Below are 25,655 nucleotides of genomic sequence, written 5' to 3'. Positions count from 1 at the left end.
ACTCCCCCACCCCCATCATCACCACCACCACCACCATCATCATCATCGCTACCACCCCCATCATCACCACCACCGTCATCGTTATCACCAGCATCGACGTCATCATCACCACTACCATCCCCATCGTCACCACCACTCCCCCCATCGTCATCACCACCATCATCATCACTACCCCCAGCACCACCGGCACCACCACCCCCCCCATCTCCATCACCATCACCACCACCATCGTCATCACCACCATCACTGTCATCCTCGTCACCACCGTCATTCCCATCATAACCACCACCCCCATCACCACCACCACCACCACCACCACCATCACTACCACCGTAATCAGCACCACCACCGCCAGCGGCCCCCTCATCAGGGTGGGAGCAGGGCTCTGGCCTCAGCCCCATGCACAGGGACAGGGACACGAATGGGGACAGGGACACGAATGGGGACGAGGACAGGGATGGGGACAGGGACGGGGACGCAGCCGACACACCACCAGAGGAGCCAGGCGCGGGGCAGCACTCGGCTGTATTTCATCCGGGCAGGATCCACCCGCCCCACAGCCACCCCCAGCGGAGCTGGGCGGCACCCGCCCCCCATGCCCCCCGCTCCCCCCGGGACCGGCGCGGCCCCCTGGAAAACGGGGGCAAGAATAAAACCAGCAGCGGGCAGCGCCCGGGGCCGGCTCAGCCGAAGGGGCCCTTGGCATTCTTGGGCTGGAAGAGCGGCTGCTCCACGGGCAGGGCGCCCAGGCACTCGGCCGGGCTGCAGTGCCCGGTTTTGCCCGGTGGTCCCGTGGCGCCCGGCGGGCCGGGGATACCGGGGATGCCTTGCTGGCCCACGGGGCCCGGCGGGCCCATCTTCCCGTAGCCTGGTGGTCCCTGGGGACCTGCAAGGGGAGAGAGCGGTGGAGGAAGGTGGCGCGGGGCAGGCGGTGCCAGCAGCCAGGTGGGAGGAGGCAGGGGGCTCACCTGGGGGTCCTGGCGGGCCGCTGTCCCCCATCATCCCCACGCCTTTCTCCCCTTTCTCTCCTTTGGCGCCTGGCTCCCCTAGGGGAGAGGTGCAGAGGGTGAGACCCCGGCATGGGGACGCCCCGGTGCTTGGGGACACCCCGGTACCTGGGGACGCCCAAGTGCCTGGGGACACCCCGGTGCTCAGGGACACCCCGGTGCTCAGGAACACCCTGGTGCTCGGGGACACCCCGGTGCCTGGGGACGGTGGGGACACCGCGGGCAGCACCTACCCCGCATGCCCGGCACTCCCTGCCGCCCCTCTCTGCCGATCTGCCCCGGCATCCCCGGGGAGCCGGGGGGTCCCGGCCGGCCGGGCAGCCCGTCCTTGCCCGGGGGACCCGGTCTGCCCGGGGCCGCCACCATCTCCACCGGGAAGTGCATCCGAGAGGTGTAGTACGCCATGCGCTCTGCGGGGACACGCAGCTCAGCGGGGACCGGGGCAGAGGGGGGGGGCCTGGGGGGCCACCATCCCTCCCCCCCACGCCGCCCCGTTACCGTCAAACATCTTGCTCATCTCCTGCTGGATGAACCTCTTGATCTCGTCGTAATTCACCACGTCCCCCTGGGGGGACACGGGAGAGGCTGTGGCCACCGAGCCCTGGCTCTGCCCCACGGAGTTGGGGCTCCTGCCCCCCCACTTACCATCATCCCCGGGGGGCCCGGCAGCCCGGGGCTGCCCGCAGGTCCCGGAGAGCCGGGGGGGCCCCTCTCACCAGCGGGGCCCCGCAGCCCCACGGGACCCATGGAGCCGCTCTTCCCCGGCCCCCCGGGGGCGCCGGCTCTGCCCTTCTCCCCGGGGTACCCTCGCTCGCCGGGGGATCCAGCTTCGCCCTGCGGGGATGGGGACAGGGGGTGCTCACCAGGGGCACCCCCAGCCCCACGGGGGGGTTTGGGGGCCCCAGGGTGGCGGCAGCGGCACAGCCAGGCTCTGCCCTCACCTTCTGGCCGGCGGGTCCCGCGGTGCCGGGCTTTCCTGGGGGGCCCTGGGGGGACAGAGAGGAGCGGGGTGGCTGGGCTGTCCCGGGGGTCCCCTGGGACGTGTGGCCCCACTCCTACCTCTTTACCGCTGGGTCCATCCGGCCCCGGCTCCCCCTGTGGAATGGAAGCGGGGAGATGTGAGATGGGCTCGGCACGGTTCCTCCCGTCGCCCCCCCCCCCGTGCCAGGCACCCCCCTCGCTGCGCTCACCGGTGGGCCGGGGTGTCCCGGTGGTCCCGGCTGTCCCGGCATCCCCGGCAGACCTCGGTCCCCCGCCGAGCCGCGCTCGCCCTTCAGCCCCTGCGGGATAGAGCTGGGTGTAGGGGGCAGCATGGGATGGGGACGGCCACCACCTGGGTGGGGACAGCCACCCGTCCCCCGGTCCCATCCCAGTCCTCGTCCTGTGCCCCCCAGCCCCCTGGGTGTCTGCGGGGGCGCTATGAGGCAGCCCCATGGGTACTCACCACTCCGGCGAGGCCAGCGGGGCCTGGCTGCCCCGGGCTGCCAGGGGGTCCCTGGGGGCAGAGAGAGGGGTTTCAGCTGGGGGCGATGCCCCCCGCCCTGGGGACGTGGCCCCGCAGCGCTCCCTGCACCGTCCCAGTGCACCCGGGGGGATCGGAGCCACTTACGATGAGCCCCGGGGGTCCCTGCCGGCCTTGGGGTCCCATGGGGCCGGGGTCGCCCTGCGGAAGGCAGCGGGATGAATGGGGTGGGGGGCATGGGACCCATTCAATGCAGGGCTCCCACACCCCCCCCCCCCGGTTGCTCACCTCAGCCCCGGGCCGTCCCGTGCTCCCCGGGGGGCCGGGTTTGCCGCAGTCACCCTGGAAGGACAAAGGGACACCGCGGGCAGCACAGCACCGGGACACCCTCGCTCAGGACCGAGGTCCCCGGGGCTGTCCCCACGGTGGGGTGACCGCTGCTCCGGGGACACAGGGGTCCCCCTGTGCCATCACCCACCTTGGGTCCTGGGAGCCCCGGGTGCCCCGGCTTGCCCTTGAAGCCCTGGGGGGGAGAGGAGAGCGGGATTGGGGTCGGGGCCCGGGGTGTGTTGAGCCAGCGGGGGTCCGGCACGGCTCACGGGACACCCACCGGGCACCAGGAGGGGGACAAGGAAAGGCAGCACTCACCGGGGGACCCATCATCCCTGGTGGCCCGGGGGGACCGGGGTCACCCTAGGGAGAAAAAGACACTGGGGGTGTCCGGGGGGGTGCAGGGGGTGGCTGCTCGCCCCCAGGACCCGTCAGAGCCCAGCACCTCACCCGCAGCCCCGGCTTGCCGTCCTTGCCGTCCAGTCCCTCCAAACCAGCAGGGCCCTGCGGGGACAAGGAGGGGGCTCGGAGGTGGACGCGGCCCCGAGCAGCTCGGGGGGGGTCCCCGGGGACCAGCATTGGGACAGGAGTGCTGCGATGCCCCCAGGGTGGGAACGGGGAGCCCTTACCTGGATGCCCGGGGGGCCAGGGGGGCCGGGGGGTCCTGGCATGCCCGTGGGCCCACGCATGCCCTCGCTGCCCTGCGGGAGCCACAGGAGGGTCAGGGGGGGGCCCGAGCTGACCCCGGCCAGCGATGCCACCGCTGTCCCCGTCCCCGTGCACTCACCTTCTCGGCTGCAGGTCCCGGGGGCCCGGCTGGGCCAACTTTCCCCGGGAAGCCAGGGGGGCCCTGAGGAGAGGATCTGTGGTCACGGTGGGTGGACGGGATCCCACCCTTGTGCTCCCCTCTGTCCCCAAACCCATTTCATCGGGGTTAACTCAGGGCTGCCCTCTGCACCCCACCCCACAGCACGCCCCTGTCCCCCGCCCCACCTCTCCCCCCAACCCCCTGGGGACACAAACGTCCCCAGCATCATCTCCCGGGGTCACCCCGCAGTGCCGGAGCCCTGTGCTCCCTCCAGCCCCATAGGATGGACTTACAGGCGGCCCCGGGAAGCCGGGCTGGCCCTGGAAACCCTGCGGAGAGAGAGAGGAGCTGAGCGGGTCCTGCCCATGGCCGGGGGTCCCGGGCACCCCAGGGGGAGCCAGAGACGAGGCCGGGGGTCGGGGATGTAGGGACGGGGTTGTAGGGATGGAGCTGTAGGGACGGGGTCCCTCGGGGACGCTCACCTGGTCGCCCTTCTCACCAGAGCTGCCCGGGAGCCCCCGCTCGCCCCTCGGTCCCTGCGGGAGAGCCGGGGACGTGAGCCCCTGGGGGTCCCCAGGGCCAAAACTGGGGGTCCCCAGGGCCAAAACTGGGGGTCCCCAGAGCCAGCGCTGTGGCCCCTGCTCCCTCCCTGCATCCCCGCACCTACCGCTGGCCCCACGGCACCGGGGAGGCCGTCCAAGCCGGGGGGGCCCTGGAAAAAAAGAGGGGAAGGTTCAGATGGGGGCGGCTGCAGGGACCCCAGCCCCGTGCCCACAGCGAGGGGGGCACCCGGAGGAGCCCCGGCCCCTCTGCCCCGTGCCAACGGGCACAGCCCAGCCCCCACTCACCGGTTCCCCCTTCTCCCCGGGGGGGCCCACGTAGCCTCGCTCACCTTTGATGCCCTGCGGAGGGAAGGGGATGGAGGCCCCGCATAGGGCGGGGGACAAGGTGGGATATGGGGTACGGATAGGACATGGGGCACAGGGGGACACAGGGGGACAGAGGGGACATGGGGGGACAGAGGGGAGGACGTGGGGCATGGGCATGATGTGGGGTGCAGCTGGGACGTGGGGTGAGGCTGGGATATGGGGTGCAGATGGGACACGGGGTGCAGATGGGGGGAGGGCTGGGGCAGAAATGGGGATGGATGGGGCACAGACGAGCCCTGCAGGGCCGTGGTGTCCCCGACCCTGGCAGCGTGGGGGGGGACACGGGGACACAGGAGGTGGCAGGGGGCTGGCAGGCGCTGCCAGGCTCCCCGCAGTACTCACAGGAAGGCCGGGGGGGCCCGTGGCACCGGGGTAGCCGGGCTGTCCTGGAGGTCCCTGTGCGGGAAAGATGGTGCTAAGCCACCTGTGACCCCCCAGGTGGGCACCAAGAGCCCGCAGGGTGTACCCTGTTCCCCCCGGCCTCCCCACCACCACCCCAGGGTGCTCGCACTCACCGGCTCCCCTTTGGCTCCGGCCAGCCCGGCTGGGCCGCGTTCCCCCTGGAGACCCTTGGAGGGGAGAGGAGAGGAGCTGGGGGGGGGGCTCCCATGGCCCCTGCCCGGTGCTGTACCCACAGGGAGCGTGGGCTGAGAGCCCCCCGGGGGCTGTAACCTGCCCCCAATCCTGCCCTGGCACCGCCGCGCACACCTGGGGCACCCACCTGCAGCCTGTGTCCCCCACCCTGTGCCGGGACCCCCGGGAAGCCCCGGGGGCTGCAGAGAGCCCAGCTGGGGGGGCTGCACACGGGTGCCCCCCTGCCAGCACCCGCCGCTGCCCAGGGCACCTTCAGACCACGGCGGGGTCACCCGCTGCCCCCCGTCCTCCCGGGGCACACAAGACACGGGTGACACAGGTGACACGGGTGACACGGGTGACAGCCAGGAGCCCCCAGGCTCGGTGGCACAGACCACTGGGGGGGTTAGTGGGGGTTACATGGTGTGGAGGTGGTGGAGGCCGGACAGGACAGGCTGACACCGCAGAGCGACGACCACAGAGACCCCCGGAGACCCCCAAGAGACCCCCACGGACGGAGCTGTTACGGTGACATTAGAGGGCGAGGGGACAGGAGCAGGACGCAGCAGGACAGGATCCGCCCGGAGCCACCGCCACGGGACAGCCGCTGGCCCCGCCGCCACGGGGAGGAAGGATGAGGATGAGGATGGAGATGGAGATGCAGATGGAGATGGTGGTGGATGGAGGCTGCTCCTGGGGGAGTCAGGCACCGGCGGGGTGAGGGGGAGCCCCTGTGCCCCCGGGAGGGCAGGGGGCAGCAGATGGGTGCCTGGGGGGCACCCAGCCCGCCCGTGGGAGCTGTGCCGTGCCGTGGGTGCACCGGGACACCCAGCACACCCAGCCCGGTGCCGCGGCCACCCTGGCACCACCGGGTGCCGTGCCGGTGAGGGACCTGGCACGGGTGGCCAAGTCGCCGAGCTCAGGGTGTCCCTTCCTGAGCCTGAGCCCACCGGGAGCCCCCCGATGGAGATGGAAAGCAGGGATGGAGATGTGGTGAAAGGAAGGGGGGCGGGCAGAGCTGGGGGAGGCTGCTCCCGGGGTCGCTGCCCGGTGCCGCGGGGCTGGAGGGGGGGGACGGGGCAGAGCCAAACCAAGCGGCAGCGACAGACGGCACAGAGCGGAGCCGTGCTGGTCCTTACGGGCAGTCCGGGTACGCCCTGCGTTCCAGGGAAGCCTGGGGGGCCCTGAGGGGAGAAACAGGGACGTCACAGCCTCGAAGCGCCCCCCAGGACCAGGGCCGAGCCCTTGGGGTGCCGCAGAGCACCCGCTGGGGGCCACCTCGGCCCCAGCCGAGTGGGGCTCCTGCTCCTTGTTGGGCTGGCAGCGCCCTCGCCTCCACCTCCAGCCCCACGGGGGGGCAGCTGCGACGCTCCTCCGCCTGCCGTGACCCTCTGCCCATCACCGTGGCCTCGTGGCGGGGCGCTGGGCCCCCCTCGGTGATTCACAGCAGAGGCTCCGAGCCCCCCCCGGCGCTGTGACACGGCGCTGGCACAGCCCAGCACCCCCCCGACCCGAACAGGGGTACTTACGATGGGCCCCGGTGGCCCTGGGGGTCCCCGCAGTCCCGGTGGGCCCTGGGGAGGGACGGGAGCCGTCAGATGTGGCCACGGAGGGGGCACAGCCCAGCTCCGAGAGGCACACAGAGCCTCCGGGAAGGACCTTGGGGGGGGCAGCACAGGGGGGCACCCACCTGCTCGCCTCTCTCGCCAGGGATGCCCGGGGCACCGGGGAGCCCGGGATCGCCCGCGCAGTCCGAATCGGGGCTGTCGCCCTGCGGGGAGCGGCACGGCGTCAGCACCGGGGCTGGATGTGCCCCACCGCCCGCGGCACGGCCCCGCCAAGCCCCGCCAAGCACCCCAAAGGGATTCGGTGCCGTGCCCCCAGCGGCACGCGTCACTCACCCGAGCCTCCTCAGCTCTCGGGAACTGGGCAAAGCACTGGAAGAAAACCCAAAGTCACCCGGGGGAGGCCGCCCTGCGCGAAGAAGAGCCCCAGGGGCGCAGCGCCGCACCCTGCGGGTGCTCAGGACGAGGCTATCCCCCCCTCATCCCCCTGGGACACTCCATCCTGGATGGGATGGAGGCACAAGCGTGCCCCGAGCGTGCCCATGGCGTGCCCATGGTGTGCCCCGAGCGTGCCCAGCCCTGCGCTCGCCTGCTGCTGTGCACCACCTCTGCAGAAGCCGATGCCCTCGGGAGCATCCTTGCTTTTGCCCCTGGGGACCACCACTTCCAGGGGGCTTTCAGGTGCCCGGAGGCGGGCGAATACTCACGCGAGCACAGCCCTCGCTGCCGGGGGCGCCCGGCATGCCCCGGTCCCCCTTCTCCCCCTTGACACCGCCGGGCGCTTCCAAGGCCGCCTGCAGCTGGGCGCAGTCCCCGCAGAGGTTCTGGGAGGAGGAGGGGGGTCAGCGGCACCCCGGGGGGCTCGGGGACCCCCAAGTGGGGGTGGGCATCACCCAGAGACCCCTGGGCACTCACCTTCAGCACCTCGATGTTCCTCTCGGCCATGACAGCCAACGGCCCCTGCAAGGAATGCGGGAGGGGACGGGAGGGGACGGGAAGGGACAGGGGGATGCCCCCCGCTCCCCAGAGGGTGCAGGGTGGGGGGGCCACGGGGCACAGCCCCCACCTACCAGGTCTCCAGCCGGCCCGGGCAGCCCCGGCAAGCCGTTGTGTCCTGGGACCCCCTAGAGCCAAGGAGAGAGCTTGGGCACCCGACCCCTTCGCTAAGAGCGGGGCAGGATCCGACCCCGCCTGCACGCTGCTGCTCCTCCACGTCCCATCGCTCACCTGGCGTCCGGGGGCACCGGGAGGGCCGGGGGGGCCGGGGGCTCCGGGGGGACCCTGCAGCACCCCAAAAGAGAAGCAGAGACGGGTGGTGAGGTGGTGCTGAGGCCGGCGGCTGCGGCGCGCGCGGGGACAGCACCCACCTGGGGACCCGGCTGCGGCTGCCAGGACATCCCGGTCCAGAGCCCGGGGGCTCCCTGGGGAGAAAGGGAGGATGCTGGGGGGGGGGGGCACAAAGCCACGGGGATGGGGCTGGCACCCGCGGGCACTCACCGGCATCCCGGCGTGGCTGGGGTCCTGACGCAGGCTCGGGGGGCAGGCGCATTCCCCGGGGTCCCCCTGCAGGAAAAAGGAGGTGAGGGAAAAGGACGGGGGGGCACAGGGAGCGGGGGCAGCCCCGTTTCTACCCCAGCACCCGCTCACCTTCTCGCCCTGGGCGCCCTTCTCTCCCTGCGAGGAGGAAAGGCACAGACGGACGTTAGCAAGGGGTCCCCAGCCCCCTCCGTTCCCCTGTCCCCCCCCTATCCCATACCTACCGGCAGCCCGCTGGAGCCAGGCACCCCGGGGAGCCCCCGCTGCCCCTCGGGGCCCTGCGAGGAAGAGGAGCGTGAGGAAGCTCGGCCCTGAGCTCAGCCCCCAGCCAGCATCAAGGGGCTGGGGGAGGATGGCAGTGTCCCCCCCCCGGGGCAGGACCTACCGGTGGCCCGGTGACGCTGGGTCCTGGTGGCCCGGGGGGGCCCACGGCACCTTTGGGACCCGGAGATCCCTGCAGGGAAAGGAGAGCAGGAGCCGGGGGGGCAAAGGGGGGCTGGGGGGCACCACCACCATGCTCCGGCAGAGCACGGGGACATGAGGCAGGGTGGGGGGACGTGGCACCACGCTGTGCCCCAGCACCACGGTGTGGCCGGGATGGATGTGGCCCTGGGAAAGGCAGCCCGAGGGGGTGGGACAGGCCCCCCCCTGCGAGGGGAGGGCTCGGCGGGGCGTTCCCTTACCTTGGTTCCTTTCTCTGCTGCCATTCCTGGGGGGCCCTGGGCTCCGGGGGGTCCCTGGGGGCGGGAGGTGGCATTAGGTCTCCCTGGCCAGTCCGCCCAGCGAGCAGTGGTGACAGCCCCGTCCCCAGGGCCACTCTGCAGCCGTGGTGTGGCCAGGACCACGCTGTCACCGTCTGCCCGGGGGGGTCGCAAAGGGGAGAGGCAGGAATCGGGGGGCTGGGGGCTGCTGCGGCCCACAGAGCGGGGAGCACAGAGGGACACTTACGGGGGTCCCGGGTGGTCCGGTGCTGCCGGGCTCTCCCTGGGGAAAAAGAGAGAGTGAGAGCTGGCAGAGCCACATGGCACGGCACAGCACGGCATGGCACGGCACGGCACCGCATGGCACGGCACGGCACCACACGGCACGGCACCACACGGCTTGGGATGGCACGGCACGGCACGGCACCGCACACCCACCTGCGGTCCCGGCTGGCCGATCCCCTGTGGTCCCGGCTCGCCCTGCAGAGAGCGGGGGCAGTGAGCGGCACCGCACGCCCCCTGCGCCCACCCCCAGCGCCCCACTCACCTGCAGCCCCTTGGGCCCGGCGGGACCTCGGATCCCCGGCAGCCCCGGCTTGCCCTACAACACAGCTCGGTCACCGCGGGGGCACGGGGCTGGGGGGGTGCCTGTGGATCCACGGGACGGGGGCACTCACGGGTCTGCCAGGCTGGCCGGTACCCGGGGTGCCGGGGTCCCCTTTGGCCCCGGGTTTTCCGGGGATGCCCACCACGTCCGAGAGCTGCCCCTGGAGCGCGGGGCACGGCTCGCAGGAGTCTCCCTGCAGAGGAAGGAGCAGAGCAGGGGAGGTTGGGACGGTGAGAGGTTGGGGGGGTGGAGGAGAGGGTGACGGGGTCCTCCCCACCTCTGTGGGGTCCTCACCTTCTGGCCTTTGGGGCCGGCCGGCCCCCTGATGCCCGGCTCACCCGCCAGCCCCGGGAGGCCATCCATGCCCGGTGCCCCCGGGTCCCCGGGGCTGCCCGCGGCCCCCTAAGCAAAGAGAGGGCATGGGGCGGGGGGGGGCGTCAGCATCCCCCCTGCCCCACAGCCCCCGCCGCATCCCCATTTTGCCACCGGGACCCCCGCTCCGTCCCCTCCCTCTCACCTTCTGCCCTTTCTGGCCGGCGTCACCAGGCTTGCCCTGGGGAAAGGAAGCGATCAGGCCACGATGTCCCCGGGGGAACCCCAAACGGGCACCCCATGGGCACGGGGGGGCACTCACCTCTCTGCCGGGGGGCCCGTCCCTGCCCCGCTGCCCCGGCGCTCCGGGCACGGCCAGCACCGTCGCTGCCCCTTCCAGCGCCTGCGGAGCCGGGGGGCACTGCCCGCAGGGCTCACCCTGGGTGGGGGGGGACAGCCCGGTCAGAGCCTGGCTGGGGACACCCAGGGACAGCGCGGGGACCCGTCGCAGCGCTCACCTTCTCTCCTTTCAGTCCCCGCACACCTGGGTCGCCTTTATCCCCCGGGAGCCCCTGCAAGGGCAGAGATGAGCCCAGCACCCCTGGGCTCCCAGCACCCACCGTGAGCCCCCCAGCCTCCACGCTGCCCCCCGCTCACCGGTCTGCCCGCAGGACCCTCCTCACCGCCGGCCCCCTGCAAGAAAGCAGGGTCAGGATCCGGCCCCGGGGGCTGCCCTCAGCCCCTGGGGGGGGCACACATGTCCCACGGGGGATCGCCCACGTCCCACAGGGGGACACCCACCTTCTCGCCCTTGATGCCAGCCAGCCCGGGGAGGATGGCTTCACCCTGCTGAATGGTCACAGCTCCAGCACCCGTGCAGCCCCACGGGAACAGGGGCCCAGTGGGGCTGGGGGGGCTCAGTGGGGCTCTGGGGGGGGCTCAGCCCCATGCACTCACCAGCAGCGGCGCCGGCTCGCCCTCGTGCCCCTTGGGGGGCTCCCGCAGCAGCGCGGTGAGGACGCGGGCGTCGCAGGACAGGCAGGAGTCCCCCTGCGAGGGGCGCGGAGACGACACGGTCAGGGGGCTCAGGGTCACCCGCTGAGCTCGGGGGGCTGTCCCCACACCGGGTGGGACGGCAGGACAGAGGGACAGCGGGACGGACGCTCACCTTCTCCCCTTTCATGCCTTGGATGCCAGGGTCTCCCTGGGGAGGAAGCAGAGGAGCTGGGCTGGGCTGGATGCTGCTCAGCATCACCCTGCCCCAGCGAGCTCAGCCCTGCGTCACCTACCCTGTCCCCTTTGGGTCCTGCGGGGCCGGGCCTGTCCTGCAGGCAGGGAAACGAGGAGGAAGCTTTAGGGATGCAGAGAAGAGGCACCCCCGTGCCCTCCCACAAGCCCCCAGCTCCAGACTCACCGAGACCCCGTCCTTCCCAGGCGGCCCAGGCTCCCCCCTGGGTCCCGGCTGGCCGGGGAGCCCGGTGGTGCTGAGCATCCCCGCGGGGATGGTGGGGCACGGCTCGCATGGCTCGCCCTGCCGAGCGGGGACGGTGAGGCACAGCCCTGGGCTGGGGACCTCGAGGGGCCCCCAGGGTGCCCCGAGCAGCCCCCAGCCCAGGGGGTGGGCACAGCCCCCCTCCGGGCCACCCTGCACCCACCTTGTCTCCTTTTGGCCCCAGGCCGCCGGGTAGCCCCTGCGGGAGGAAGGCAGCGGCTGGGGCTGGGGGGTGGGCTCGCTGCAGCTCTGCCCATCCTGCACCCACTACCCCCGAGCCCCTGGGTCCAGCGGGGTCGGTCCCAGCCTCCGGCGGGGCTGCCCGAAGCCCTTCCCCGTCGGGCTGGGATCCCAGCACCGCTCCGGCCAGGCAGCCCCGGCCCCGAGCCAAGAAATCCGTCTCTGACCCCGGCTTTGGCTCCGAACGCGGCGCTCGGTACTCACGGGCGTCCCAGGCGGTCCGCCGGGTCCAGGAGCTCCCGAGCTGCCCTGCAGCCAGAAACAGAGAGCCTGAGCCTGGCGAGGTGGAAGCCACGGCCCCAAGGCCCCCAGCACCCCAGCCCCCAGCCCCACAGCCCCCTCCCCATCTGCTCCTCTCCGGCTCCATAAATCAGGGAGAGGAGCCAGAGCCTCCTCCGTGCCCCCCAGCACCAGCTCCTCTGGGGGGACCCCAGCGCTGGCCGAACCCCCACCGAGGGCTCTCAGCATCCCCAGCCCGCCCAGCCACCCATCCCCGGGTGAGGGCTTCCTGCTCCCCACGCTGAGCCCCCAGCTCCCCGGGGGGGGGGTCTCGCCTGGCCACGGCACCACAACTCGGGTGGGGAGGGTCCGGGTGAGGAGCCCCTCGAGCAGGAGGGGGCAGTGGGGGCAGCCAGGACCCCTTCCATACGCCCCCTGCTCACCTTTTCTCCTTTTGGACCTGGGGGGCCACCGGGGTCGCCCTGAAAAGGACAGAGGATGGCATCAGCTCTGCTGTGACCCCTCTTCAGCCCCACGGGGCATCTCGACGCCCCCTCCCGCGGCGATGCCCCACAGCACGGCCCCTTACACGGCCCCTTACCGGCTTCCCTGGAAAGCCGATCCCCGGCGAGCCCGGCTTGCCCGGCAGCCCCGGCTCGCCAGCCAGCCCCTCGGGTCCCACGAGGCCGGGGTCGCCCTGAAAGGCAAGGAGCCGTGTCCGTGCCGGTGCTGCTCCTGGGTGCCCCAGGCCCCCCCAGCCCCCCACCTACCTTCTGGCCCTTGGGGCCCACCACGCAGATCTCTCCGGGCCGGCCCTGGTGGGGAGGGAGCGGGGTGAGCGCCGTGCGTGGCACAGAGCAGGATGGTGCTGGATCCTGCTGCCCCACAGCCTGCCCCACAGCTCAGTACCCGCCCGGCACTACTCACATCACGGCCCGGGCGGCCCGGCTTGCCCTGGAGTCCCCCGTCGCCCTTCTCACCCTTCTGGCCCTGGGGGACAGACGGGAGTCACCGGCGCCACCTCCCCTGTGCAGAGGCTCGTCCCCTCCGAGCCCCTGGGGTCCCTGTCCCCACTTATTTAACGTCACATCCCCGCGTGTCCCCACACCGCTGCCCCGTGTCCCCGGTACCACCGCCCCACGTCCCCAAACCCCCTCCCCCAGCAAAGCCCTTGGGGACCCCGCTGGGCTCTGCAGGTCCCCAAACCCCGACGCTGCATGGGGCGGCACCGCGAGGACCCAGCTCGTGCCCAGACGCCCCCACTGCCACGTCCCCAACGCTGTCCTCACCTTCTGCCCGTCGGCACCCGCCGCCCCTGGCAGCCCCTGCGTGGTGGGACAGAGAGGGGGCAGCGTCAGCGGGACCCCAGGGTGCCGGGCACCTTGCAGAGATCTCTGCAAGGTGCCCAGCCCCGGCGCCCCCGCACAGGATGCGTGCACAAATATTTTTACAGCCTGCAGAGTAAACTTGGCCGCAGCGAGCAGGGAGCCCCAGCCCCATCACTTACCACCTCGCCCCGCTGCCCCTTCTCGCCCTGCGGCCCCTCAGCACACTGAGGAGAGAAGGGAAAGGTGGTGAGGGGGTGCTGGAGCTGGGGGGGTGCCGGAGCTGGGGGGGTGTCGAGGGGGAGGGTCTCACCTGCACGGGGCCACCAGGGTCTGTGCGCACGCAGTCAGCACCCTGCGGGAGGAGAGGAGATGGCTCAGGGGGGGACGTGGCTCCGGAGCATTTATGCAGGGCAGTGGGGTCCCCACGGCCCAGAGCACCCCTGGGCAGGGGGGGGCCCTGCTGGGGACACTCACACGGTCGCCTTTCTCCCCCTTGCTGCCGTAGGATCCAGGCTGGCCGCGCTCGCCCTTCCCTCCCTGCAAGAGAAAGCGGGCGGCGAGGTGTGACACCGCTGTCCCCGTGTCCAGGTGTGCCCCTGGCTCAGGGGTGCTCCGGGCACAGCCGAGGGTCCCCACGGCCACATCCTGGCTGGAGCTGACTGCGTGCCCTGGGGCTGGGGGACACAAACCTACCTTGGGTCCTGGGGGACCGAGCGTGACCTAGGGAGAGAGCACGGGGGTGGCACACAGCGCCCGGCACCTGGTGGGCGCACCGACCTCCCCGCAGCCCCCTTCCTCCCATCGCCCTGTCCCCAGGTGCCACCCCCGACAGGCGGGCCCTTGAGCATCCTGCCCCCTCTGCACCCCCTTTGCCTCCAGTCAGAGGTCGCCGCAGGAATGGGGCCACATCTGGAAGGGATCAGAGCTTCCCCGCAGCCAGATGCTGCTGGGGCTGGGAAGCGCAGCGGCGATGGGAGACCCACGGGTGCCACCCCCGGGCCAGCACCCGAGCACGGACCCAGCACCCCATCCGGCCCCGGGGTAGGCAGGGGCTGGTGCCCCTGCTCCCGGTGCTGCCCAGGGCACTCACGTTGGCCGGAGATGTCCGCGGCGAGCAGGGGGGGCACTGAAAGAGACGGACATGGTGCTTGCACTCACTCCCCGCACGAGCCCATGGCCGCTGCCCGCGTACCCCCAACCCGCGGGGCTCCCCCACTTCACCCAGGGCAAAGGGAAACCCAAGGAAAGGGTTTTCCAGCCTCCCCGGGGAGGCGAGGAGAGCGCCTGGCCTGGCACGGGCTCTCCCTGCGGCTTTGTGGCTTGACCACAGCTCTGCTGAGCCAACGCAGCCGCTCCAGCGCGCTCCCGGCAAGCTGGGGACACCCCAGGGCTCCCCTCCTGCCTCCATCCAGCCTCACCTCCTCGCTGCGTGTCCCCGGCGGGCCCTTGTAGCCCTGTGGGGAAGGAACACAGAGCAGAGGGTGAGAAAAAGAGCCAGGCAGGCTCCAGCTGCCCCCCTCCGACCCCCAGCCCGTGCCATGGGACCCGTCTGCCCCCCGGGGATGCCCGGTGGGAGCCCACCGTGGGAGCAGAGGCAGCACAGGGTGGCGCGGGCGCAGGGCACGGGGTGTGCTGGAGACGTTTCCCAGCTCTGCAGCCGCTCGGAGGGAACAAAGAGGCCCTGAGCTGCGGTTGGGATCGCTCCAGCAGCGGCAGAGAGCAAGTGGGGCCTGAATTCCTGCTCGGGGAAGCAGACGAGCCGCTTCCTGACGGCATCGCTGCGGCACTGGCAGCCGCAGAAAGTGCCCGAGGGCGGCGGAGGCAGGAGGAAGAGGAGCAGGGGCTGAGCTGGGAGCGGGGCAGTGGGGCTGGGACCCCCTCGCCCACCTCCCCTCACCTTCTCCCCGTGATCTCCCTTCAGGCCGCTCCTTTCCGAGGCCCTCACTGGCTCCTGCGGAGAGAGCAGAGCACCCCAGGGTGACGTCTCCAAGTGCACCCCTAGGTTACCCCACCCAGGGCACCCATGGGTGCCACCTCCCCGCCCCACGTCCCTCGGGGTGCGGGCTGAGCCCCACGCAGGCAGCCAGCAGCCTCCCCCCTCGCTCCCGGCAGCATCGCAGCAGTGGAAAAAGTGAGGCCGGGCTTTTCCAGGGGAGGAACTCAGTGTGGCTTCGTGCCGCGCCGCCCCACAGCCTCACCGAGCCCAGCGGCTCCTCCAGGCAGAAGCAGCGCGTATACACCCGGCCCTGGGGCTGCTGCGGCGAGAGCTCGATCAGGTTGCTGCTCTGCATCAGCTCCGCCTGCCGCCGCGTCTTGGGAGCTTCGGGCTGGCACTGCCGGCAGAGAAAGAAGGGGTCGGGGGGGGGGGCCCGAGCCCCAGTCCTGCTTGGGCACCCGGCACCCTTCAAGAGGATGCATCCTGCACCGTGCCTGGGGGTGCAGGGCATCGAGTTTCCCTGCTCTGCTCCCCCCACATCCCCAGCAAGTGACCCTGAGGGGACGGCTGACCCCCCTGTGCCTCAGTTTCCCCTCTGGGGGCGATGCCAAGGACCGAGAGAGCTGCTGCCCCCGGGCGATGCGGGGCGCAGGGCACTCACCCCGCTGGCCGAGATCTCGCAGCACCCCTCCTGCCGGGCCAGCTCGGCGTCGCAGTAGATGTGAGCTTGCTGGAGGTCGAACTGCAGCGGGAAGGGGCAGCAGGATGAGGACCAGACCCTGCACCGGACCCCGCGCCCGCAGCCCCACGGGGACTCACCCGGATCGGGGTCCCGCGTGCGGCATCCAAGCCCAGGAAGGCGTTGCCCTCTGCGGCCAGCGCCCGCCGCGGCGCCAGGGGCTTGGAGGAGATGGAGCCGCAGTCGAGGTGCAGGGAGACGGCGCGGCTCTGCACGGCCACCACCACCTTGTGCCAGCGCCCGTCGAACAGCGACGAGACGGCCTTCCCCGCGAAGACGGTGCTGACGAACGTGGTCCCCGGAGCCCTGGCCTGAAACTCCAGGCTCTTCTCAGGGCCGTGCACGGACAGGGAGAGCTGGGCAGAGAGGGGACACCGTGCTCGGGGATGGTGGCGCTTGGCAGTCCCCTTTGCCACCGCGCCCCGCGTCCCCAGGGCCGTACCTGGGGGTAGCCCTGGCGGTCGGTGACCTGGAAGAGGTACCAGTGCTCCCCGGTGCTGTTCTTCTTCAGCAGCAAGGTGAGGACGAGGGTGAACTCGGGGGGCAGCCCGCGGGGGAACACCTGCCTGCGGGGACAGGCGTCAGGGGGCACGGGGGCGGCTGGACCCACACCGAGCTCTGATGTTTGCACCGAGCCCGGGGGCAGCGTCAACCCCAGAGCCCCCAGGGCACCGCCAGCACCACGACCCCAGCAGCCCCGTGGGACTGCTCCCACGGGTGGCACCATGGAGCGAGGCCCCCTGACCGTGCCTGTGCCGTGGGGACGGCTCCAGCCCCAGAGCCAGGCCGGGGAGCACAGCCCCGGGGCGGTGCGGGCTGGCCCGGGAGCTGTTTGTGTCTCCGGCGGGATGCACGTGGGCTCTGGCTGCGAGAGGCGCCAGCGCTTGTGCAACAGGAGCTGAACACGAGACAAACGGCAGGGATGCTCCCCCCACCCGGCGAGGCACAGGAGCTCGCCCCGTCCTCCCCAGGGTGCAGCCCAGCACCCCGTGGCAGAGGGGACGGAGCAGCATCATGCCCATGCAGCCCAGCCTGCCCCAGGGGCCTCTGCCCCCAGCCCTGCCCCATGGCGCATCCTCTCCGCTGTGCCCCCCAGGCATCCCCAAAATTCCTGGCTATCCCCCTGCCGGGGGGGCTGCAGCACCCAGCAGTATTTATTGCTGCAGCAGCTGATTTTGGCCCCATGCAGCCAGGAGCAAGCCCCCGAGCCCAAGGGCTGTGCATGATGGATGCTCGGTGGAGGCGAGGGGCACGAGGCAGCGCCCAGCTCCCGCAGGCACCCCGGCCCCGCACGCTGGCAGGGTAGCAGCACTGCCTGCCCCCCCCCCAGCCAGGCCTGTGCCCGCAGCTCGCTCCGCCGCTGGAAATATTTGCTCTGGGCTCCGCTCTGCTCCCAGCCTCGGCTCCACCAGCGATTTTCCAAGCCACTGCTCTGGAGAGGGACCAAGGTGGCTGCGTGGGGTGGGCTGTTCCCTCTGCGGGGCACGGGGCTGTCCTTGCTGGGCATGGAGGAGTGGGACCAGGGCAGAGGGGCACCCATGGGTGCCTGCACAAGGCTCGCACCCTGGCTGCTGGGGCTTTCCCCACGCTGAGCGCTCCCAAGAACTGGCTCTGGGCTGCCACAAGGACCCGGCCAAGAGCAACACCAGCCCAGAGCATCGGCCATCTAAAAGCCATCTAAGGACTTGGCTGCCCAGGTCAGGAGCCAGGGCTGGGTCTCCTTCTCTCTGTGGTGCCCCCTCACACCGAGCCCCCCCGGGTCCCCCTTCCCGGCACGGCCGCATGCCAGCCCCGGGGCAGCGCGGGGCCAGGCGGGCCGGGGGAGGCGGGCGTGCAAATCAGGCGTGCAAACCGCAGCCGCTTCCTGCAGGAGCAGCTTCCTGCGCTGCTCCCCGGGACGTGGACGCTCTCCCACCCGCCACGCTGGCAGGGATGCTGCCAGCCCCGCGGGTTGGCACGGGGGGAGCAGAGCCTGGGGCACGGGTGGACAGGATGCGATGGAGACAGCGGAGCCGCGGGCTGGGCTCCCCCAGCAGCCAGCCACGGCCCCAGCACAGCCGGCAGCCCCTGCTCGGCGCTGCGCAGCCTTGTGAGCTCGTCTAGACCCCGGCCAGCTCCTGCCAAGTTCAGGAGAGCAAACACAGAGCATCCACAGCGCGGCGGTTGCGTAAGGGCTGGCCGCAGCTCACCGAGCTGCTTCAGCCCGTGATTTACTTTCGAGGAGAAGGGTGGCTCGGGCAGCCCAGCGCCTCGTCCCCAGCACCTCTGCGGCCCCCTGGGTGCCGCAGCCCCGCTGCATTTGCTGCCCACCCTCATCCGTGCAGCGCAGGGAAGCAGCGGCCAGGTCCCACACGTGGGGTGGCCGGGGTGAGCTGGGGGGCAGGGGGTGGGAGCACTGCAGGATGTGGGGGGACCCCACAAGCCGCCCGCACTCACCGCGTGGGCTGCACCAGTGGCACCGCGCCCAGCCGCAGCACCGCCGGGCCCCGCAGGCCGCGCACTTTCTTGATGGAGGAGATCTTCAGCAGGTCGAACCGCTTGATCAGGTTAAAACCTGCGGGCAGGGACCGGGGAGGAGGCGGTGAGAGGTGGCCATGGCACAGGTGTCGAGGCTGACCCTCCCCAGGCAGGGCGCAGAGCCCATCCCGCAGTCGGGCCCCGTTTCCTTACCCGTTATGTTCTCATACTTGTCCCCGACCAGGTCCTCGTCCCAGAGCTGCGGGCACAGCTCCCCTGCAAGGCAAACCGCCGGGTCACCACAGTGTCCCTAGGGACACAGGGAGGCTGTGCTTCAGGCCGGGTCCGCGGTGAGGTTCTCACGCCGGCCCCCGGCGCGCCGGTGCAGCTGGCAGGCGCAGGGCAGCGCGGATCCAGCGGACGCCGCTCCCACGGCAGCTCCAGCGCCTCGCAAACCACCCGCCAGGAGCGGAGCTGTATGTTTTGACCAGATGAACCCTGAGCTCAGACCTGGCCCCGGCCGCTTCCCACAGCGAGCTCCCCAGGTGAAATGCTTTTCCCAGTCGCGGCGCGTTTCGCCTCAAAACAGCCCCGCGCCTGGGATCGGCATCAGGACATCAGCCAGGCACCGCGGCCACCCACGGCGGGCAGACGGCGCCCAGAGCTGCCCGTGGCCGTCCCATCCCGTCCCATCCCATCCTGCTGGTGTCCTCGGAGCTGGTGGCACGTGGGGACAGGCCAGGGGACGGAGAGGTGATGATGAGGTGCCGAGCAGCGCTGAGCGTGGCCCACAGGGAACGGGGACAGCTGGAAACGTTGTGTCAGCCCCGACCACGGGGAAGCCAGCGCTGCTCAGCACTGATCTATTGCTGCTCCAGCAGCACGAATCCACCTCCGCTGGATGCTACCAGATGTTGGGAGGCGTGAGACAGGGGAGGAAACAAGGGGGTATTGAAAGAGGAATTTGTTGCGTCTCGGTGCGCGCACCGGCCCCGGAGCAGCCCTTGGCCGTTCACCGCCCCCGCTCCGAGGGCAGCTCCGGCCCCGCGCTGCCGGGCTGGCCCCGGCTGCCCCGCTCACCTCCGCCTCCACCCGGGACCCGGCACCCCCACGGCGCCTCTCCCCCAGGCTGAGCACTCGCTCGTGCTGCTGAGGCTGGCCCCGCAGCACGTTTGGTGCCGGAGGCAGAGCTCCCTCGCGCTGAGATCATCGCGTTTGGGGCAGGGGGCAGCCGGCGAAACATGCCTCAGCCCACGTGCTGTCTGCTTTGAAGCTGTCCCAGCCCCGGCGCTGCCTCCCCTCACCGGGAGGGCCTCATTTCCCGACACAGGTCCCTTGCACAGACCCAGCTGGGTACCCCGGCACTGCACCAGGACCTCGGCAGCACGGCACGGGGCCGCCCACGCCGGCACGGCCGTGCCACGGGGGGCTGCGCAGGAGAGGCATGCACTGCTCCCTGCTCTGACGTGGGGCCCCCTCCTGCTCGGTGGAGTGGGGCCTCGGCCGTGAGCTCACAGCTCTGGCATGGAAACCACCGGGAAGGGCTGGTCCCAGGCACTCCGGCCGTGCCGATGAGGCTCGGCCACCCCGGGCACCCCGGCTGTGCCGAAGGGACCACAGTCACCCGCACGGCCCGGGCCCTGCCGGGACAAGGCCCCGCTCCGCCCCCGCAAAGACTGATGCAACCACGGCCTCGCTGCCAGCAGCTCCTCCCCGCCATCCGCCTCGAACTCGCCCCGAGCCGCCCCACGCTGCGACCCACGCACAGCCGGGGACGACTCAGCCGGGACCCTCGACGGCTTCGCTGTCACCCACCTGTCCCCACCGCCTGGGGACGGCCCCGAGCCCTCCGCTCTTGCCGTGCACCGTGGCCAAACCTCTCCTCACCTTGCAGCCGGAGGCCAAACTGCCCCCGACAGCTCCGTGCATCCTCGCCACTGCCCCGAGCAGCCCTCGCTGCTCCCGCAGGCGCTGCCGGCCGGAGCCGCCGTCCCGGCCAGCTGGCAGCGAGCGCCCCGCGGTCGGAGCGCGGCCAAGCCCGCTGCTTCCATCAGCTCGGCCCGGCCCGCGGGGTGTTCCCGGTGCTGCGGGCGGGAACGGGGTGTCCCCGGGCTGGTTCCTCACGGCGGGGCTGGCGCTGCTCTCCCTGGCCCCGCGCCCGCCCGGGATGCCGAGCGAAGCCCCAGAGCCTGCGCAGCCGGCGCGCGCGCAAGGAGCGGTGCACGCCGCCTGCCCTCCTGCCCAGCGAGCGGTGCCGGCACGTGGGGACCCGGCACTGTCACGGTGGTCCCAGGCCACCTCTGCCACCCGATTCCTTGCCCTCCCATCCCTTCCCTCACCTCCCCAGGGACCCAGGGATAGGCAAGGAGGGATGGGATCATTCCCATGCAGACCCCAGAGCGTGCAGACCCCACACCCTCTGTCTCGGTGCCCCTTACCTTCTGCCTGTGGCAGCTCCTTCCCCTGGCAGGCGCTGATGAGCCCCCCAAGCACAAGGGCCCAGAGCCCCCTCATGGTGCTCGGGGCAGCGGCTTGGGGCCAACACAGCTGCCTGGAAGCGAGAGATGGGGCACAGTCAGACGGGAATGTGGGGGGCACTGGCTGAGCCCCAAGCCATCCCATGCTGGGACGCTGCCAGCAAAGCCACCGGCGTGGAGGAGGCTCTGAACCACTCGGCCACGGCTCAGGCAGCTTTTTGGGACTTTACAAACCCCAAGGCCCCAGCATTCAGGGGTGCAACCCAACCTGTCAACCCCGGCATCCAGATTTACACTGAAACTGTGGAAACGCAGGGGCCGAGGCACCCCAGAGCCCCGGGTGCCTCCTGCTCCGGACCCCCAGGCAGGTTCCGGTCCCTCCCGTTTCACTCCCAGCCCCCTGGGGTGCCCCAAAACCCCGCAGGTCACCCCGACCTGGCCTCCCTCCTGCCTGCTTCCTGCCACGAGGCAAGGCAGGGCTGCAGGCAGCCGGCGCCGGGACAGACCGGAGACGCTCGGCTCCGCTCCCCGCTGCGCCCTCAGCCCCGGGCTCGGCGGTGCGGGACCCCCGGCACCCCGGCTTTGTGCCCCTGCACCCCGGCTTTGTGCCCCTGCACCCCGGCTTTATTCCCTGCCTTTATTCCCCCGCACCCCAGCTTTGTGCCCTGGCTTTATCCCCCTGCCCCCTGGCTTTACTCCCCTGCGCCCCGGCTTTATGTCCCGGCTCTACGCCCCCGCTTTGCCCCCCCCGTGCCCCCCGACCCCTCGGGGCTCCCTCCGCGGAAGTTCCGCGCCCGGTGCTCGGCGGAGCGGGACGCGCCCCCCCCCCCCCCCGCACCGGCCGCCCGCAGCCCCCCGGGGCTCACCTGCGGGGCTCGGGGAGGGCGGCGGCGGGGGCGGCTCCGCGGCTCCCTCCGGCCCGGGGCGCTGGGAGCCGTGCCGAGCCGTGCCGTGCCGAGCCCTGCCGTGCCGTGCCGAGCCGCCCTCGCCGCCTTCCCCGCCTCCTGCCGGGGGGGCCCGAGCCGCCCCCCAGCCGCTGCCCGCCCTCCGCTTCCCCTGCCCGGGGCGGGGGGACCCGAACCGCCGCCCGCCTTCGCCTCCCCGCCCTCCTCCTCCTCCTCCTCCTCTTCCTCCTTTTCCTTCCCCCGTCGGGGCGCCTGGAACCGCCACCCCCAAAGCCGGGGGGGGGTCGGCACCGGCAGCGCCCTCCCGGCCACCCCTCCCCATCCCCGGGGGCTCGGCCCGGCCCCTGGCCCCCATCCCTGGGGAGCATCTCTGCGTCCGCATGGGGACACCGGGGCACGGGGGGACACCGGGGCATTTTGGGGACACCAGGGCACAGGGGGACACCGGGGCATAGGGGGACACCAGGGTACAGGGGGACACCAGGACATAGGGGGGACACTGGGGCATTGGGGGACACCAGGGCACAAGGGGGACTCCAGTGCTGGCCCTGGTGGCAGCAGGAGCTGGCCAGAACAGCCAGCAGTGGGGGACGAAGGGTGTCCTCCCGGGATGCTTCTCCACTTGTGGGACATCCCAGGCTCATGCCAGGCCCCAGGGGATGCAGCAGCATGGGGGCAGCCAGACTCCACAGTGCTGGCAGAGCGTCCCCACTGCCTGGGGGCTGGGGACAGCCCAGCCAGGATGAGGACCCTGGGGTTGGAGCTCAGCTGAGCCCTGGGATCGCGTCCCTGAGGCTGCCCGGGCTCCCTCTCGTCTCCAGCGGTAGAGCTCATGGCTTTCCACCACAGCCCCCCAGGCAGGGAATGGGCATGAAACAGGCAGGGAATGGGCAGGGAGAGGGCAGGGAGCGGGCCCAGCCAAGACAGCCGCTGACCCACAAGGGTTGGGGTTTGGGGGCTGCAGAGCAGCCGTGGCTGTCCTCTGTGTCCCCTTGCCCCTGGCGCGGCACGGCACCGACGTGCCCCTGCTCAGCCGCTCTCCTCCCAAATGATGATGAATCTATTTACACTGAAGCTTTACAAATGTGTGTTAGGGACGCATGCATCTCAATAAACGTGCTCTAATTAACAACTGATATTTATTCAGCCCACAGTAAATAAGCTGTCTCGGGCAAACCAAGCGAGCTCTGCGTTTGAAGCGCGCCTCGGCTCTGCCATTTATCCAGCCGACAGCCCCTGAGATGCGGTGACAGAGCGTTCAATTCTTCCGCGAGTCGCCTACTGTAGTAATTAAGGCTAATTAAAGCAAGTGGCTATGAAACATAACGAAACTTTTATAATTCCTTTTTATTGGACAATTATTCACCCCGAGCTCTTCTCCATTCAAGGCCTCCCGGCAGTGCCAAATGCCGGGCGCGAGCAGGAGCAGGAGCAGGAGCAGGAGCAGGTGCAGGATTTGTGAACCTTGTGGCGGGCGCTGCAGGAGCTTGAGGGGCAGCCTCACCTCTTCCTCTCACCCCTCGGTGGTGCCGGCACGGCCAGCAGCTCCCAGCACCCTCAAATTCAGCTGCGAGTCGCTTTGGGGCTGGCAGCTATCCCTCACCCTGCTCTTCCCCTGCCTCAGTTTCCCCCTCCAGCAGGTTGTCCCCAGGCTGGTGGCACACAGGGACCCCACTGGCCCCAGTGCAGAAACCCCAGCCCTGTGTGCTCTCCTGGGCTGTGCCTGTGCACGGGGAAGGGGGCCGGATCCTGCTCCCCCAGCTCTGGGTACAGGCTCAGGGCTGGTTTCTTGCCCAGCTCTGCCAAAGGCTCCCCAGTGCCAATGGCCTCGAGCTCTGCAAAAGGGGTGAAGTTGCCTCCAGCTCGTGCTGGCATCCCCTGGAGCAGAAAACCAAGCTCCTCAGCACGGGGCCCCATCCTGGCCATGCCCAGGGGGATGGGAACAGGCACGGGAGCAATGATGGGAAAAGACCGCGGGACCCTGCCCACCGGCCCGCCATGGAAAATGCCGAGGCAAGCTGAATTTCCAAGAAACAGCAGTGCCAGCGGCCAAGAAACCCGATCCGGAGCAGAGCCCTGCAATTTTCAAAAGCTTGAGACAATTTGCCTGCGATCGGGGCGTCCTGTGGCTCGGCCTCGCTCCCGTGGGGCTCCCCGCCTCCAGCCCCGCATCCGCGCCTGTGCCGCGCAGCACGGGCACGCCAGGCGCGGGAGGGAATTCCTGCGGCAGGGATTCGGGCACCGGTCTGGGCACAAACCCCCAGATTCCGACGTTTGCCGGGAAGGAAGCGGCCCAGGGGGGCTTCTTTCCAGGCCGGCAGCGAGCGGCTGCAGCAGCAGCACTAAAAGCAGCAGCTTTCCCCCTTTTTGGTGGAACCGCCGGGAAGGGGAGGCACCGGGAAGCCAGGCGAGGAACTTTCCGTGCCGCCCGCTCGCCGTCTGAGTGCTTTCTCCATCGTTTCCGCCCCCCAAAACCGAGCGTTTTTTTGGCACGGGGAGCGGCTCTGTGGAGCGCAGCGGCTCAGATGGAAGCTGCAGATGGAAAATGGCTCCGGCGCTCTCCAACCTGCTCTGCCCCCCCCCCCCCCCCCCCCCGAACCCCCCCATAAACACCCAGCTTTGGGCCCGCTGCCCCCAGCCTCTGGGCACCTCCCGGTGCCACAAAACCACCTGCCCACAGCAGGATTTGGGTCTAGTGACCCCCCCCCCTTGTGCACTCCGCACCCCATAGATGGCTGCCAGCACCACGAACCCCCCCCCCAGCCCCCTCCCCGTCCCCCCACGATCCTGCGCCGCTGGGGCGGGCTCCGTTCCCTCACCGCATATGGCGTCTCCATGAGTAATAAAAGCTGCTAATTGCCACCAGATGCCCCAGGAAACCCTGACGCGGCTTCTTGCGGCGGGCTGGGGAGGGAAAGAAGGGACCGGGGGCCGGCCCTGGGTCCCCCGAAGCACGGGACGGGCTGGATCGGAGCGCGGGGAGGCAGAGAAGGCTCCCAAGGAACGGGCGGCTGCTATTCTTAGCAAAAGGAGCAGCCTGGCCAAGAGAGCAGCGAGCAGTGCTGGGGGGGGACCAGAGCCCCCAGCACCGTCCCGGGGAGCTCAGCCTCAGCCCCAGCCCTGCAGCTGAGCCCCTGCTGCAGCACCGAGCCCCAGCCCCAGCCCCGATCCCCCCCCCAGTGCCGTCCGTGGCCCCCAGATGTTGCACAACTGGAGCTGGCCCCAGCCCAGCGCTGGCTCACCGCTTCCCTACTCCCAGCACTGCAACCTCCAGCCCCAGCACCCGGACCCAAACTGGGCAGCGCTGGGATGAGCTGGGCTGTGCAATTACCATGGGATGGGGCAGCCAGGGGCCGAGGAGAGACCCTCGCTTTGGGGGCGGTGGCTGGGGGGGCCTTTGGGTGCGCATCGCCTGTGCCCTCAGCCACCCCCTGGCTGGCACCACTCCGCTGCTGGCCGCACACCAGTGGGAACCAGTAAGCTGCTGGTGGGGCACTGGGAGGCTGGGGGAGCTGGGGGGAGCTGGAGAGCCCCGCACAGCACCGCTACGGAGGTGAGGAGCAAACCAACACCTTGGAGGTCTCAAGTCCAAACCGGGCAGCATCCTTCTTATGGAGACCCTGGGTCCCCGCAGAACATCGCCTGTCCAAAAGGGGAGCACCATGGGGTGCTTCCTGCTCACCCCCAGCTGCTGCCAAGCGTGTCCCAGCTGAAACGAGCCCCGAGGGAAGTTCGGATTTCTGCCAGGGACCCCCCAGCCATGCCCAGGGGGTGCTTCCCACCAGCACAGCCCTCCTGGAGTATTAGGGCGCACCACAAGGGGGCTTCGGTGCTGATCCCCTGGTGCACACTGGGGGTTAACACCACCCAGACCTCGTTAGTCCCCAAGCTCCTCTCCCTGGGGGCTGCCCCAGACTCGGGTCCCACCTCTGCTCTCCCCCCATGGCCGGGACCCTCCTCGCCCAGCCCCCTGCCCCCCCAGCTCCGAGGCAGGGGCACGGTGGCGGGCAGCAGCCGGCAGCCGGAGCTGCT

General features: G+C 70.9%; 1 protein-coding gene across 3 annotated transcripts; it reads right to left on the bottom strand.

Annotated features, from left to right (window-relative positions):
• Nucleotides 1–507: 507 nt before the first annotated feature.
• Nucleotides 508–21,694, bottom strand: COL16A1 (collagen type XVI alpha 1 chain). Of its 3 annotated transcripts, XM_040535093.1 has the most exons (72): nucleotides 21,585–21,694; nucleotides 20,680–20,792; nucleotides 18,455–18,517; nucleotides 18,221–18,338; nucleotides 16,227–16,350; nucleotides 15,865–16,140; nucleotides 15,707–15,787; nucleotides 15,308–15,442; nucleotides 15,007–15,060; nucleotides 14,528–14,563; nucleotides 14,200–14,235; nucleotides 13,803–13,829; nucleotides 13,584–13,646; nucleotides 13,420–13,461; nucleotides 13,289–13,333; nucleotides 13,071–13,106; nucleotides 12,709–12,771; nucleotides 12,552–12,596; nucleotides 12,383–12,478; nucleotides 12,225–12,263; nucleotides 11,767–11,811; nucleotides 11,486–11,521; nucleotides 11,245–11,361; nucleotides 11,120–11,155; nucleotides 10,999–11,034; nucleotides 10,788–10,880; nucleotides 10,632–10,676; nucleotides 10,488–10,523; nucleotides 10,349–10,402; nucleotides 10,153–10,269; nucleotides 10,036–10,071; nucleotides 9,813–9,920; nucleotides 9,589–9,711; nucleotides 9,459–9,512; nucleotides 9,350–9,391; nucleotides 9,159–9,194; nucleotides 8,894–8,947; nucleotides 8,596–8,664; nucleotides 8,435–8,488; nucleotides 8,322–8,348; nucleotides 8,172–8,237; nucleotides 8,042–8,095; nucleotides 7,902–7,955; nucleotides 7,745–7,798; nucleotides 7,590–7,634; nucleotides 7,382–7,498; nucleotides 7,011–7,046; nucleotides 6,800–6,880; nucleotides 6,639–6,683; nucleotides 6,249–6,293; nucleotides 5,052–5,105; nucleotides 4,879–4,932; nucleotides 4,456–4,509; nucleotides 4,275–4,319; nucleotides 4,090–4,143; nucleotides 3,901–3,936; nucleotides 3,587–3,649; nucleotides 3,429–3,500; nucleotides 3,250–3,303; nucleotides 3,118–3,162; nucleotides 2,948–2,992; nucleotides 2,758–2,811; nucleotides 2,617–2,670; nucleotides 2,452–2,502; nucleotides 2,198–2,287; nucleotides 2,067–2,102; nucleotides 1,949–1,993; nucleotides 1,653–1,841; nucleotides 1,506–1,572; nucleotides 1,241–1,417; nucleotides 969–1,046; nucleotides 508–886 (listed from the first exon to the last, which is right to left on the bottom strand). In XM_040535093.1, exons 2-72 carry the CDS (start codon nucleotides 20,753–20,755, stop codon nucleotides 684–686), a joined length of 4,890 nt encoding a protein of 1,629 aa, XP_040391027.1. In that variant the 5' UTR covers nucleotides 20,756–20,792; nucleotides 21,585–21,694; the 3' UTR covers nucleotides 508–683. The 3 variants fall into 3 exon arrangements, with proteins under 3 accessions (XP_040391027.1, XP_040391029.1, XP_040391028.1); XM_040535095.1 differs by lacking the exon at nucleotides 6,249–6,293 and having other exon boundaries at nucleotides 10,632–10,679; XM_040535094.1 differs by lacking the exon at nucleotides 7,011–7,046 and having other exon boundaries at nucleotides 10,632–10,679.
• Nucleotides 21,695–25,655: the final 3,961 nt, after the last annotated feature.

This window comes from Cygnus olor, chromosome 23 (genome assembly GCF_009769625.2).
Source record: "Cygnus olor isolate bCygOlo1 chromosome 23, bCygOlo1.pri.v2, whole genome shotgun sequence".
In the NCBI taxonomy this organism is placed as follows: domain Eukaryota; kingdom Metazoa; phylum Chordata; class Aves; order Anseriformes; family Anatidae; genus Cygnus; species Cygnus olor.
Note: the sequence above shows the minus strand (reverse complement) of the source record. Positions and strands in the feature narration are given on the sequence as shown.